This window comes from Apiospora hydei (assembly GCF_038363865.1).
Source record: "Apiospora hydei strain CBS 114990 chromosome Unknown utg000009l_segment0_segment0, whole genome shotgun sequence".
Taxonomy (NCBI): Eukaryota; Fungi; Ascomycota; class Sordariomycetes; order Amphisphaeriales; family Apiosporaceae; genus Apiospora; species Apiospora hydei.
In genome coordinates, this window is record NW_027117368.1 from 1910648 (window position 1) to 1925500 (window position 14853).

General features: G+C 54.2%; 4 protein-coding genes across 4 annotated transcripts; 2 read left to right on the top strand and 2 right to left on the bottom strand.

Moving 5' to 3' along the window:
• Window positions 1-2240: 2240 nt before the first annotated feature.
• Window positions 2241-4874, top strand: PG997_012385 (glycogenin glucosyltransferase; the record flags this gene model as incomplete). Its single annotated transcript, XM_066816699.1, has 6 exons — window positions 2241-2282; window positions 2344-2371; window positions 2426-2563; window positions 2602-3182; window positions 3239-3539; window positions 3613-4874. The coding sequence occupies 6 exons, from the start codon at window positions 2241-2243 to the stop codon at window positions 4872-4874; spliced, it is 2352 nt and encodes a 783-aa protein (XP_066662391.1).
• Window positions 4875-6421: 1547 nt separating this feature from the next.
• PG997_012386 (nicotinamide N-methyltransferase) lies at window positions 6422-7420 on the bottom strand (the record flags this gene model as incomplete). Its single annotated transcript, XM_066816700.1, has 1 exon — window positions 6422-7420. The coding sequence occupies one exon, from the start codon at window positions 7418-7420 to the stop codon at window positions 6422-6424; it is 999 nt and encodes a 332-aa protein (XP_066662392.1).
• A 2251-nt stretch (window positions 7421-9671) lies between these two features.
• Window positions 9672-11039, bottom strand: PG997_012387 (uncharacterized protein; the record flags this gene model as incomplete). The annotated part of the gene is made up of 1 exon (XM_066816701.1): window positions 9672-11039. One exon carries the CDS (start codon window positions 11037-11039, stop codon window positions 9672-9674), a length of 1368 nt encoding a protein of 455 aa, XP_066662393.1.
• Window positions 11040-11120: 81 nt separating this feature from the next.
• PG997_012388 (uncharacterized protein) lies at window positions 11121-11633 on the top strand (the record flags this gene model as incomplete). The annotated part of the gene is made up of 1 exon (XM_066816702.1): window positions 11121-11633. The coding sequence occupies one exon, from the start codon at window positions 11121-11123 to the stop codon at window positions 11631-11633; it is 513 nt and encodes a 170-aa protein (XP_066662394.1).
• Window positions 11634-14853: the final 3220 nt, after the last annotated feature.

Sequence of the window (14853 nt, forward strand, 5' to 3'; positions counted from 1 at the left end):
GGCCTGCTGCTGTCGTCGTTGCTGTGCCACACACAGCGCGAAGATTTGTAGGCTTGGGGACGTGGTTGCCCTAAACGAGTCCAATCAATTCATCTCGAGCGTGTGTCGGGAATACAGTAGGCAGTGGGGTCATGTGCAAGAACGGGACCTGGGCAGGCAGGCTGGCTGGCTGGAGGCAAGGATTCGGTAAGTAGGCTGCGTTAGTACAGTCCGTCAGTCGGATGATGAGGGCCAGAATTTCAGCATCTCATCCATGTTAGGCATGATGGAATTGGGTTGGTAGAAGGCCTGGATGCACCTACAACTCCATGGCCCCTCTCTTACGCAGTAATGCCCAAGGTAAGGTTGATTTTGCTGGCCTAAGTCTCCAGTATTCCTTTCTGGTTCACGATAAGTGTATCTAGAACATGACATGACCTACTTCTGAACAGATCCAGGGGAGGCGTGCATTTTATCTAATCCTCACCACATGCACCGTTTCTATATAAGAAAAGTTTGATGTAAATGTAAGCTTATGCCTATAGGTAGTCTAATCTATCGAAGAGTTTCATGTGCATTAGTTGCCCTTGACGAGTGTCCATTTCAGGTAATTCCAGAGTCGAATCAGCACTTGTGGTTGGTTCACGAATGGGCATTTTAGTGAGCAGGGTGCGTACTGCAATTGTCCGGATTTATTAGGTTCAGTACCTATCTCTCGGGGCATTGCTTGGTATTGGGAGAATCCCATCAGCTGGAGGATCCATATTTTATTAGACACGTCATATCCCATCACTACCCGACGTCTGGCGCGATCTACTACTAAGCCCACCATTGATATCAACTTGCAGGATCGAATTGTGAGGATTTCAGGAATCAGGAACCACAGAGGCCCAGCGAAGTTTTGGTCTTGTTAGTCATGCCTGTGCCTAGAACCCTCTGTGCTGCACTGCAATGCAATGCACCGTTTGTGGCAGAAGCATACCGTTGAGAATCAAGAGCAGATGGCGACGAGTGCTGAATACGATGCATCAGGCCAATAGCGTCTGGGCTTTGCATGGCTTTGCATGCACAATGATCCATGATGCAGCTTTGGCGAGGGAGCTCATTTCCCGTTTCGCTCTAGAGTGATTGGCTCGTGAAGCTATCTTCCCTGGTCCCTGCGGACCCTGTATGTGCCACTAAGAAATTTCAATGGAGCTCCCTACGGATCCTGGATCCTCGTCTGTATCCATGACACAAAGCTTCCCGCCGTTGCCCCGTCGTTCCCCATGGAGGTTTCCTCTGGTCACTAACAGGACTCTGGGGATCTTCTTGCCCGCCCACCTATTCCCGACAGATGTCTACACAGACAGAAAGGTAGCCTACTATGATGTACATATGTATGTATGTAGATATGGACGTGACCGGCAATTAAAGGTGTCTGGGTTAGGTAAGACAACTTGGGATGATAACGGTAATGAAGATCTCCAAGAGGAAAAAACATACCTATCTGGTCTGATCTGGGGTGATGGGATAGGGTGCCTGCGAGCCGCCCTACCGCCCGTTCCCCCTCCGCACGACCTTGACAGGGAGACCGAGAAAAAGAAAGAAAAAAATTCACTGCCCGCCGCCTGCGAAAGTGGATATTGAATCAAGCTGCCATACCATTTATGGAACCTTGTTGACTCCAGGCTCTTGCAGTTCTACTGGCCGTACGAGGAGGGGGGGCATTTTGCATCGCACAGGACGGGACCGGCTTGCCGTGGACGGACTCGAGTACAGACAGCAAAGACTGCCTCGCTCCAGGGCATCGCATCCCATTTATTCCCATCCTGGCTGGACGCCCGCCTGGCTTTTCTTTCTTCACCATCCCTCCCGGAGCATTGCTACGTGCCCAAGTTAAGTTGCTGAGTCCTCCGGAACAAGAAAGCCCAACCTCTGTGAGCATATCTCTGGTCGCGGAGCCATTTCTTCTTCTCTTGCTGCTTCTGCTCTCCGTGTCGCATTCTCGTTCACTCTGCGCCGCTGCGAACCACCCACAGCCGCCACCATTGTGCTAACTGAACCCAAATAACAAGCTACATCCCTCCCACTTGCCTCATTTGTCGCTGCCCTGCACTCTATAGCTACCTGGAGCAACACCACCAGCATATAACTGCTTGGACTCGCTCTACCCGGGAACCACTTCGTCGCCAGAGCCAAAAGCTCTGCTGCCGTGTGTCTTACGAACAGAAGGAAACATTTGTTGTTCCGGCGTGATTCTGTCGCGTGCCCTGCACACAATGGCGGCGCAAGGAGGAGCGGAGGAGGATGTTTACCTAACAGTGAGCTTCAAGCCTCAATTCCGCCAAAGCACCACAATCACTGACGACCATGTCCCGATAGCTTCTTATGAACGATACATATTTACCTGGTAAGGTCCAGATTCTTGATCAACTTTCTACGCGCCCGCTAACCCCATCTATAGGCGCATTGGTTCTAGGACACTCGTTGCGCGATGGCGGCACCTCCAAGAAGCTCGGGGCCCTGGTCACATTGGACACAGTTGCTGCCGAAGCTATAACACAGCTCAAGGCAAGCTTCCGCAACGCCAACAAACATGGGAGTACGACATGTAGGCGCTAACCTAGTACATGCAGGCAGTGTACGACTATATCATACCCGTGCCTCGAATCAAGAACCCGAAGCCGTCGAATCTGTCGCTGATGAATCGAACCGACTTACACTCCGCCTTCACCAAGATAAACCTATGGAAACAGACTAGCTTTCGCAAGATCGTATATCTAGATGCCGACATCGTTGCATACCGCGCCCCAGATGAGTTGTTTGACATTGCGCAGCCATTCTCAGCCGCGCCCGATATAGGCTGGCCGGACCTGTTCAACACAGGTGTCATGGTTCTGAAACCCAATCCTGGGGACTACTATGCGCTGATGGCGATGGCCGAGAGAGGCATATCCTTCGACGGTGCTGACCAGGGTCTGCTGAACATGCACTTCAAGAACAATTGCAACCGCATTAGCTTCAGCTACAACGTAACGCCATCGGCCCACTACCAATACGTTCCCGCCTACCGTCACTTCCAGTCGAGCATAAACATGGTTCACTTCATCGGGTCAGACAAGCCTTGGTTCCAAGGGAGATATGCAACAACTGGAAGCGGAGTCTTCGACGAAATGACGGGAAGATGGTGGGCAGTCTACGACCGACATTACCGAGCCGAAGTAAGTTGCTAGGAGGTGGCGACAGCTTACAAGACTATAAGCTAACCACTTGACAGACTCCGGAGTCCGATCCCTCTCGACCGTCTGTTCTGTTTGTGCAATACCTCACCAAGGGCGAATACCAGCCCAGACAACTTCAAGGCCTCGAAAACGCCCCAACAACCAGTGAGCCCAATAGTGACCAGAGCCAACATGAAGAACCTGCAGCTGCTCAGCCTCCTGAGCATGACTTGCATTTTTCCAGCTCCACCTTTGATAGCACCTCTAAGGAACCCGAAGCTGAGGCTCGTAAAGAGCATGGTGAAGACAAGGCCCCTCCCCCCCCCCCATCACATTCGCAGAATGGGACGCTCAACGGTCAGTTTCAACTACCACCAACGTACCGTAGAAGTAAGATTCCTGACATGTACCAGGCAACCCCCACCCGCAGATACGAAGCCCGAGGCTGCGAATTTTCCTGCCACCATATACGAAATGTCTCGAGACACTGCTCCGTTCGTACCTCCCGAACGCTACCCGAGCCCTCCGAGGAACATGTATTATGAGGTCCCCAAGGAACGTCCGGCACGGCATTACGTGAAGCCCAAGGCGATTTTCCCCTGGGAGATCAACCAGGAACCCCCTACCCGCGTTTTTGCCGAAGACGCGTTCCATAAAGAGGCGGGCTCTCCAATTGAACCCACGAGTGAGCCTCCGGCTTCTTCCTCTTCTGAGGAGCAACAAACCCCGGCTGAGACCTGTGTAACAGAAACATCCCCTACGCGACCCAGCCATGAGCCGGCAACCCCCACCACCCCTACCATCTCAGTCACGTCATCGGATCCTTGGAGCTCCTTCACGCGTACGAATGCTTGGGATGAGGTGCCAGAGATTGAGCGATATGTTGGCACCTTGCAGAAGCATCGGCGCTCGTTGAGTCTCAAATCCCCTGGTATTATTGGGATACCCAGTCGGAGCGGAGAGGCATTGGAGAGTGAACGGGCACAGCGGGGTTTGAAGCTCACGGACTTCCCGAGTGAAGCCGAGCGGCCCAGCTTGCCCGTCACCCCAGCACCTATCCGTCGGCCGAAATTCTGGGGTGGTGGTGGTGGTCCTGGCGTCCACGACGACGACGACGACGATGACGACGAGACTTTGCTCCCGGCCGCGGAGGGCGTGCCGGAGCAAAGTGACTGGGTATGTGTGCATGGTAGACGCTACGAGCCTGCAGACTGCCTTTGCGATCTGGCTAACGTTCTGCGCTATCACAAGGATCCTGCGGCGCAACTCCAGAAACTGGCTAAGCAGCAGTCAGAAATGTTGCTGCAGAAACTTGGTAGTAGCGGTGGTGGCGGTGGAAGGAGAGACAGCAGCGACATGCCGCCGCGACCTGTGCCTTTTGGCTCGGAAGAGTTGACTTCTCCAACATACGTGCCGCAGACGGCCAGAGTTTTGAGCCCGCAGCCGGTGAAAGGTCACTCGACCTCGAGTATGGTTCGCGGCATTGTTTCGGAAGAGCAAGCAATCCCCGAGCCTCTACGACCCAGTCATCTGCTGCACAACCACCTATTGTCATACCCGAACCAAGCTACTCTGGTCCTGGAGCAAGTTTCGAGAAAGGCGAGGACATACATCATCACGAAACAGCTCTCCCCCAAGCGAGGAAGAGCTGGATGTACTACAGACTTGAAAGCGGCATCGAGTGTAGCTTGATGTTTAACTAATGATTTGTGAAGTGTACGTACGAAAAGACCTGGGGCAGGATTGGGTGCACAACCGCGGTGGCCGGACACACCGGGAAGCATTGGGAATGACGACTGTTGCTTGGTACGAACGGCACGGATGGTTGGAACCCAAGTCGGCATGATGATGGATCCGAGGGAAGATGGCTAGTTTGGTGTGGTACGGCTTGTTGTTTTGGTGGTATTGGAATGATTTCCTCGCCACTTATATGTTGTATTCTGCATCTTATCCTGGTGCTGGGATTGTGAACACAGCTCGCGAGGCAAAACAGACAGTAACTGCGATTTTTTGTACATTCCTTCCTTCTTTTCTGTTCAGCTTTTGCATTCTTTTGTTGTTGTACCTTGGATTCATTTCGTGCCCGGTACACAACGGGCCTAGCATATGTTCTGGGATGCATTGACATGGATGTCAGTAAGTAGGACGATGAACTAGGCATTTAATAGGGATCATTACGATGGCATTGTACACGAATCTTTCCAGCCGCATTCACTGTGTGCCATCATCTACTGGGTTATGAATCCACTGCTACCCCATCAGTAATAATAACTATGTCAGCCGGAGGGTCGTCGTCAGCCAACCAGCCCAGTCAGCCACAAGAGTCCAGCTTGGGCGACTAATAGAAGCCTTCAGGTAGTAGGGGCCTTTCTATCAAGCGCCTCACCGCTGTAACTCGCCGAGTATATAGCCGTCCACTTTGAGAGAACGTCGCTATAGGAGAGAACGAGTTTGATGCGCACGCTAATTCACAGGGTCTCGCTGGGTTTGGTTGACATTTATTCTGCGTTGGTTTTCTCTTCTAAGTGTATGATATATGTTCTGAAAGCGTTCTTTCTCGAGATCCAGTCAAACGGTATAGCCGGCAGAGGTCGTTGCCAACAATTCAAAGTCGTCTGATCAATTGTCTGCATTCTCGTCTTTTTGAACACCGTTGCCAGCATGTATGTGACTTGCCAGCACCTGTTCTGCAACTTGGATGAGCCCGCAGTGCGCCGCATGAGTTCCGCACCTGCTCTCGACGCGCTTGGCATGGCTTGCACTAAATTGAAACGGCTTTGCTCCGAACCCGGTTTCCCCTGCTTGTTTCGGGCGTGCTTTGGAGCGCCACGGCGGCCCGTGTACGACCAATCAATCAGCCGGCACCGGCCTCAAGGGGGAGCTGAGAAAGCTCGTCGTGCGGCCGCAACGAGTCTGGACCAGCAGCATGTTGGGTCGTTGTTGGGACACGCACCGTACATAGAGTTCCCTTCCTTTGACATTGTCTTTTGTTTTTGCTTCTGTGCCAAGAGCGCCTTAAGCCATCAGCCCGAGCTGATATCCGGCCTGAAACCCAGGCCAGAGTTCAGCTCGGGCATCATGAGTGTCGTGTCGTCATCAGGCCATTCTAAGCAGGAAAGGAAAAGTTAAAAGTTCCTGCTGTGCCATGCCCAACGCCATTAGGGAGTTGTCAGGCGTATATATAAGTCCGACTTTATCTCCCTCTCCTTTTTCCTCCTGAAGATTCCCCAAGAAGCGACTTAGGTTATACGTCGAAGTATGCCGATTGTCAACCACCGCTTCCGAACCCCCGGATCCTCGGACCCACGATCCGGAGACCAAGGGCGCTCGACGCCTTCGCAGTCGCGCTCCCAGATGTACTCGACCTCCAGGCCGACCGCCTCGAGGGCCTCCCGACCGAAGAAGCCGGCCATCTTGGACCGACCAGAGTGGAACCCGGCAATGACCCACGCCCGGCTCTCGGGCCCTTCCTTCATGAACCAGGCGACGGAGCGCTGCAGGTTGGCGTGCTGGTCGGGCATCCAGAGGCAGTCGCAGACGAAGAGGCGGTCGAACTTGTGCCGGTTCTCGAGCGCGAAGGGGTGCCGAGCTCGCCCCAGGCGTGCCCGTCCACGTGGATGCGCGGCGCCACGGCACCCGACGGCGAGAACTTGGGCTGCGTGTTGAACTGGACGTTCTTCCGCAGCGTGTCGACGACCAGAGGGGGTGGGGTAGTCGACGGCGGTGACCTCAGAGGCGCCCAGCAGAGCGGCCAGCATGGAGGGAAGGCCGGTCCCGGCGCCGACCTCGAGGGTGGACTTGCCCCGGATGTCGAAGTCGCTCGCGGAGACCCTGCGCCCCGTGCCCGCAGCAGCGACATCTTGGCTACTGACGTTTCCGTTCTCCTGCAGCTCTGTTTGGCCATTCTCCGCCGCGGCGGCGGTCATGTCCTGGAAGACGCCCAGCTCCGGTTCTAGGACGACGCCCACGAGCGAGCCGGCTTCGACGAGCTCGGCGAGCAGCAGCGACGCGTTCCACAGGTAGTGGGAGAACAGCAATCGGTCCTTGGTCTCGATCGGATCGGCGACGCGGACTTCGAGCGGGTTCGGCAGGTAGGGGGACGTGTAAAGCAGGGACTGGTCGGGGTCGCCATGGGAGTTGGTGACATCGTCGGGGAAGATGGCGCCCAAGCTGTCGGACAGGTAGTCCTCAGGCTCGTCGGCGGGGCCGACGATGCTGATGCGGGCCGTCAAAATCATGGCCGCGAGAGAGAGAATGAGGAAAAGAAAGAAAGAATGAAAACGGGGGGACTACGATGGCAACGAGGACGAGGCTTGACAGACGACAGCAGGCAACCCAGGAACGCAAGCCTCTCCCCTTCGACAGTCGGAATTGCGAAATTTACTTGCGGCGTCGACGAGAGGAGGGGTTGTTTGGCCATGGTGGGGGATTAGCACGATAAGGCTGCGACGGGAAAAATTATTATGGGTATTCCCGAGAACCGACCCGATCGCCGGCGCCCAAGTACCAACGGTAGGTACTTACACTGGACCGGACCAATTTTATTATGCCTGACCACAGCTCAACACCACCGTTCCATCGTCATGTCCGCACCCGGGACACCGAATTGTCCCCGGCTCTCAGCGGCGGAAGCCGGGCTTAGGTGTGGCCCGGTCATGTCTTCCTTCGCCGTCGGGGCCTAGACAATTCCCCGGCCGGGGGCATTGGCAGGGTGAAAAGGAAATGGGGGTTGAATGTGATGGCTCAGAGGAGAGAGAAAACAAACAACTGGCGGGTCGGTCCGCGGTTGTGAGACCGTGTGCACTGCCTCATGCGCTGTCAGATGAAGCAAGTACTTTGACGACTCGAGAGAAAGGCAGGCGGGAATCGCCGGATGACTTCACCCCGCATGGCCTGGCCGCCGCTGGGTACGTGGAAGCTTTTCTTCTTGCTGTTTGGAAGCATGTCTCAACTCACGCCATGCCATTTGCTTCTTTCTTCAGGTGGAGGATGGGCTGCACCGGACTGACCGCCGGTGAGGAGTGGAAAGTTCCATGCATATTTTTGGCATCTTCCTTTTTGTTTTGTTTCGTTTTGTTTCTTTCCTTTCCTTTTTCTCTCGTCGTCTGTTTCCCGCGTATCGCTCTGCGTGCATGCCGCTGCTTATTGCTGTGCCTCGTTTTGCTGCAGGCACTGCGCTCTACTCCGTTGCTTTTACGTGGCCCCCTGCTCTCCCTCCCTCCCCTACAAAGAGAGCCCCTACGTGCAGAACAAAAATACAAAAGGCGGGGGGGAGGGGGGTCTTTTTGGCTTGGTCGACCAGGATCGGCTTGTCCGGCAGCAAGCAACATCGCGTGCGCAGTTCATACAATGCGACTCTACATGACGCTTCTTGTACTGAGTACCGCGGTACGGGTAGGGCTGTATGGTTGGGCGGCCTCTATTCCGCCAATTCCGACATCTTCGACTCTGCACCTGCGACTGCGAGCAATCTGCCTCTAACCCCCACAACAAGCATACCGACAGTGTGGCAGGAATGCACAAGGCGGGGAGAAGGGATTGCTTCTGTGCTCCGAGACCAATCCGAACATGGCAACAGCCTGCCTCTTCCCCAGCTGAATCGACCCTTGGCGTGATGAGGAACTGACGTAGCCTACCTGGACGAGTTGCGGTCTGAAATCGTCTGTGATGGATGGAATAATCTATATGCCCCCCAAGATGGTAGGTAGCCAATCGCAATGGCCGGCTCAAGAAGTCGGTGATGGGCACTGCATATGGTGTCGAGAAGTACCCGAATTGGTCATTGTAATAAAATAAAATGTAATTTGATATGGCCGAATAAAGCTATCAAACAGGGTATCAACACACGCGCTTTCATCTTTGAGAAGCGATTACGACCAGCAAGCCCGTCTTGCTATCCATGAGAAAAACTCCCTTTCCCCCAAAATCCACTAACAAAAAAAGAAGCCGTTGCGAACCAGCTTGTCCAACAGTAAACAGAAATTTGTATCTTCGTTGAAATACGTCCCGTCATGAAAAGATCGTGGCACCGAGCGGAGCGGGAACAAGCAACGCCGATGCCTGCACAAGCCATCCCGTCTCGCTCTGGCGTGCCATGTCCGCGGTCTCGGAAGAGGATAACCCTTGTCTATTGTGATATGACCCCCGTAGTCCTTGAGCCGACACGCCCTGGTATAATGATGCTATCTTCGTTCATCAGATCCGAATTGCGAAAGCCCGAAAATAGGAGAAGCCCATGCCTATCATGCTCCGAATATAAATCCTGCCCTTTTTCTTCTTCTCTCTTTCTTTCACCAACCGCCCCATCATGGTGTATAGGGGTAATAGGTGTATTTTGTAGAATTGCGATATGTCGGTCGAGTGGTTTAGACTTATGCAGATGCGTATGTACTGTACTGGCGACAACGAAGGGAGTGCCCAAGGATTGGCTGATGATGATACAGGGGCCGAGGATATATGTAGTCAGATGGCGTTGTTGATAGGTCGGGTTTAGTGGCCGGTGAATTCCAACATCTTGCGCATATCTTCTTCGGTAGGGTCGTCGGAAATCCACATGCCCTTCTCTGCCTCAGTGGCATCGAGGAAGGCCTGGGCTCGCTTCATGGTTTGCACGTCGAGGTCAGTGACGTACGATTGGCCGTCCGACAACTTGACGCGGACTTCGTGCTCAGTAGACAGCATCATGTCGTCCTTGGCGAGACGGCGGGGGCCATCGAAGACTGTCATGACCCGCTTCTTCATCGTCATCTGGCCCTTGTCGAAACCCCAAGACGATGGATAGTCGCGTCGGTTCTTGCGGCTCTTGCTCTTTGCCGTGAGGGCGACACCGCCTCGTGAATGCGTCATACCACGCGACTTCTGAACACCGTTGGCGGGGTTGCCTTTCCTCTTCTGGCCGGCCATCGTCTGCTTCCGGGAGAGCTTGTATTCGTCGTCGCATTCGTCATCTTCGGCCATATCATCGTCCTCGTCATCTTCGGCCGAGTCATTCGTCTCGGTGGTGAGGGGTAGGTTGTTCTTGTCCATTGTCTCGTGGACCTCCTTGTCATTCTGCACCTCAGCCAAACGCCGGGCGTTGATGGCCTCAGCAGGGTCTTCCTGCTGCACAATGCGCAGCACACAGTCATCCAAGTGCTCGTAGAAGTCCTGCGCGTTCGAGAAGGTTGATGAACATGTAGAACATTTACCCGTCGCGTCAGGGGCATAGCCCGTGAGCTTCTTCCCGGTGTTTGCCGTGGCGGCTGTCTTCTTCCGGCTGTTCGGTGGGGTTTGCTCGACTCCGTGGACAGCTGTGAGGTGTCGCTTGAACACATCCGCCCGGTTGAACGACTTTTCCGCCGCTGAACCAGAACCTGGGCAAAACCCGCAGACCATGGTACCCTTATAGTGTGTAAGGGTATGTCTGTTCTTGTCATACTTCCTTGCGAATCCCTTGATATGGTATTCGCAAGTCTGTATCGGACACTTCTCAGGGCGCTCGTTTTGATGCGTCAACATATGCGCCTTGAGGTCCTTGAAGGTTTTGCCGCAGTCGGGATGCGGACAACGTTGCTTCTCCTTGGATTCGTCACCGCTGTAAGTAAGCTCTTGCGAGCCGTGAGATTGGTATGAGGAGAGAGATGGTCTACGACCCCCTTGCTGTGGTACTGCAAATGGGCTATAATGGTAATTGGGGACGTAAGGCGATGTGCTGCCGTTCCTGATAGCAGGGACAGGCGACGTCTGACTAGAAAGAGCGGGCGAGTGAGGATAGGGATTTTGTTGCTGAGGAGAGAAGTTGTTGCTGCCATCATAGCCAGGAATTGGCGGGCCCATCGGGCCCCGGATTTCGGGGTGAATCAGTGAAGGGTCTGTCATGAGAACGCTTGGGTTAGTTTTTACGTGTATAATTCAGTGTTTGATACAGGAAAACCAACAAGTACAGAGAGGCGCAACAAGATGACCACTGTTTTGAAGAAGGAAAGGCGCGCTGGAGTTATCGTGTCGCGTCACGGGACTGCTTTGCCCCCTCAGCCCAGGACTACCAAACTGGCTCCCAGCACTGATGAGAGGAGATGTATGCGACACAGTGGGGGTAGTTGGGGAAAAGACAGCTGGAGTGGTTCTGCTTGGGATCACTGCCGAGACGTTTGGGGTATTTTCCAAGACGTTGGTATCGAGTACCAGGCTTGGATTTGGAGGAACAGGAAGGACAGGAATCAAGCCGTGGTGCGCCGTGGCACGAGAAGCATCATCTCTAGGGATCCGCGACAACTCACCAACAAAACCGGGCTTGGCCTCGTATGCCATGCTGAAATCGTCCATCACGGGCGCAGTGAAAGAGTATTCGGTACTGGTGTAGTAGTCGGGTTGCCCGACTATGCTGGGATTGACTCCGAGGGCATTTTGGTGGTACTCCGGGATGAAAGCCAATTGTCCGTGGTTAGAAAGTGGCGAGCCTACTGTGGATGAGGCTGCTGAGGGCGCGGATGCAGTGGAGAGACTGGAGGAAGGGACTCTTAGATCGCCACCATCTGGCGAGGCCCTGCCGTGATATGAGAAATGGGGGCTTCTGTGTAGACGGCACCGGCTTCGAAACCAGCGCTGTGGGGGAAGTTGAAGGTCTCTGGACTGTATTGCATCTCCGTTGGCGGCGAGGCATAACCAGTCTGCATTTGCGTCTCTGGGTATAACATGAAGTCTGTGTCGTTGTTTGGTCGTGAGGGGAACATATGATACTGTTGGGCCATGGAAGCCATCATGAGGAAGGGTAGCCAGGCTCGTCCCGGCGAAGTAGGTCGCGTGGTATTGTATATGGCCTGTGAGTGTGAGATCGCCTACAGGTTATCTCATGCCAAGAAGTTTGCGTTGTTGTAGGTTGCTGGTGATGGGTAGTGCAAGTCGAGTGTCCAATGTCTTGGTGTTGTGTGTAAGGCGAAGCGCAAGGCGGCAGTCGGTAGTATTTATGTCAGATCGCGGCGCAGTATGGAAGAGTTCCAGAAGCCAGGTTGGATGGTCCTATCCTGTAAGATGGTAATTTCGAGCGCTTTGAAATTTGGTTTCTTTTTCAGCCTTAGTCGACTTATACGATGCGGCGCAATATTATGCCCCAGGGTCTAGAAACGAGCGGACAACGAGGGTGAGGGGAGGTTGCTTCTTTTTGTTCCTTGATGGCAAGAACAGAAGAAGCAAGGTCGTAGGCGTGCGTGTATATATATTTAACAGTAATGAAGGACAACCGATATAGACCTGATGGAGCGACTTGGAGACGGAGGACTAGAAGATGTGGTGCTTGGGGGCGGGCCTAAGGATTGATATATCCCAATGCCGTGTACCGGATGTGCAAAAACGTGGTGAATCTTACAGTCCATGTATCTATCAGGTAAGGCAGAGGGGGCAGTACAGCTATGTAGGTAGACACTAGGACGGATAGAGAGTGAGAGCCTGCCTTACCAGGGGCCCGGGTGTCGCACAGAATGATCGACTACATGTACCTAGATAGTCGTAGGTCTCTGTTTTTTTTCTCCCTCTCTCCCTTGCTCCAGTACTGTCCTGTCCGCAGGCAGTGGGCCTGGGCTAGGCTTGTCAACTTGACTTGGATGCCCTGGCGAACGAGCAGGGAGGAGGTCGAGTGGGTGGTTCTGGGTGGCCAGGCATCGCTCGCGCGAGGCCGCGAAGGGGTGCATGCCAGGCCCGCCATTGAATGAATGAATGTATCGATGGATGGTTTGATTGACCAAGGTGCGTATTGCATGTACCCGAGTACACGAGTAGCCAGGTACATGCGCTGCCAGACTGATCTTGGGTACCTCTGTGCTAGTGCGCGACTGAGCCATCGCCATCCATGCTTGCAGGGTCCAACTGGGTGGGGAGGGGTGTCTGTTGTATCGGGTGCTGATGCTGGAGAAAAGATGATCAATCCAGAGTCGAGGGGGTACGTACAGCGTGGCCTGCGGAGGCACGACAAAAGTACCCTGGGCGCGAGTGGGAGCGACCTGGAGCGGCCTTCACTCCATCTTTTTGCTCATTACGGGGCCAGATGGGCGGGAGCAGGCCAGAGGGAGGCCTGTGAAGCCTGTCTCTGGCTGGGGGGTGTGCAATTGCTCCCACTCCAGCGGCCAGGGTAGCGTTATACCGAACAGGCTAAGCGTCAGCAGCAGCAGGCCCCGCTTGGTTGATTTGGTTGGCCGCCAAAAGTTTCCGACCTGACGGAGCCATGCTGAGTATCGGTACCTGTCTCGCAGCCGGCTTCAAGTACAAGCCCACACACAAGCACCGACTGATGCTAACCAACCTGGACGTTTCACGCACACACGCGCGCGCGCTCTCTCTCTCTCTCTCTCTTCTCCACGAGGCAGGTTGTAGAGGCAGCTACATAATTTATCAGATGTGGACTTGGCCATGTCGTCAATAGTCAACCGCGCTCGGCAACACCCTACACCCTGCCCTTCTCCTGCCTGGCCTACCTACTGTACATATCTGATAATCGTTTCAAAGTCTGGTTCCATTGCAGCCATGGCTACGGTACCCGGCCTGCTGCTCGTATACTTGCTTTTTCGTTTCTTCTTCCTTTCTGAACAGCCCTCTCATTTTGGGTTTCGACCTCAGTCGCGCAATGTGGCGCCGCCCATGCCTTGTAGGACACGGGAGGATGAGACTAGCAGTAGTGTCGAGGACCGGTGCAGTGGTTCGTCTTGTGCTGGCGTACCGGCCACCATAGTCTAATGTACTTACACTATAACCGTCCTGCCCCCTTTCTGCTCCCACCACACCCACTAGCAACAGAAGGTTTGTAGGCGTGTGGCAGGCAGATGGGAAGATGGAGCACTGTCTTGGGGACCAAAAGGAAACCATAACGGCCTTCTGGGCCAGCCGATTCTCTGCTTGTCTTGTCGGGACATGGTCATGACTATAGCGTAGACGTGCCCTCGGGGCTAACCCAGCGCCATCGTCGAGCTAGACCACACGGCATGGGGTTCGGCTCAATTTGGTAATACAAGACGAGGAAACGCCCAACGGCTGGTCTCGAACATGAAGGGGCATGTTTGCCCAGCTTCGCGGAGAAACGAAAAAGCCACGCTACCAGGAAACATTGCGGGAGGGGAAGGGGGAGGGGGGAGGGAGAGAGCAAGACTCGAGACTGTCAAAGAGCAGAGACAGTCGCGAAATTGAAGCCTGAACAAGGCCACATCGGGTTATGGGTTGGCGGAGGCCCGGCCGCCTGGGTTCAATGGCAGTCTGCTGGGTGTGTCATTGCTACCGCTCAATACCTACCTACCTACCTACCTACAGGTACTCACTCGCTCAACTGTGTTGGTCGTTGTGAGCCTGGCTAGGTACACAGCATCTCCAATTGGCACCTCCTGTCCAGTCAGATGACGGAGGATCGGCGGACATACCACAAACAGTCTCTGATTACAGCAGCAGCAGTATTAATTTTATTCACCGGCATCACCCGCAGCAAGCTTGCTTTTGTGCAGCACACTGCCCCTTTGCTAGTCTCTCTGGTCTATAGCGCCAATGACGGTGACATTCGAGTGGTGGTGGGGAATTGCAGCAGATGTGTAATTTGCCTATTATGTATTGCCCTCTCTCACTGTCGCCAGCACCGCCCTTTTTGGGCTGCTCCATGTGTGTGGTGATGATGCTATCCTCCCACGAAGCTATGCAGACCCCGTTTTTTGCGTGAGAA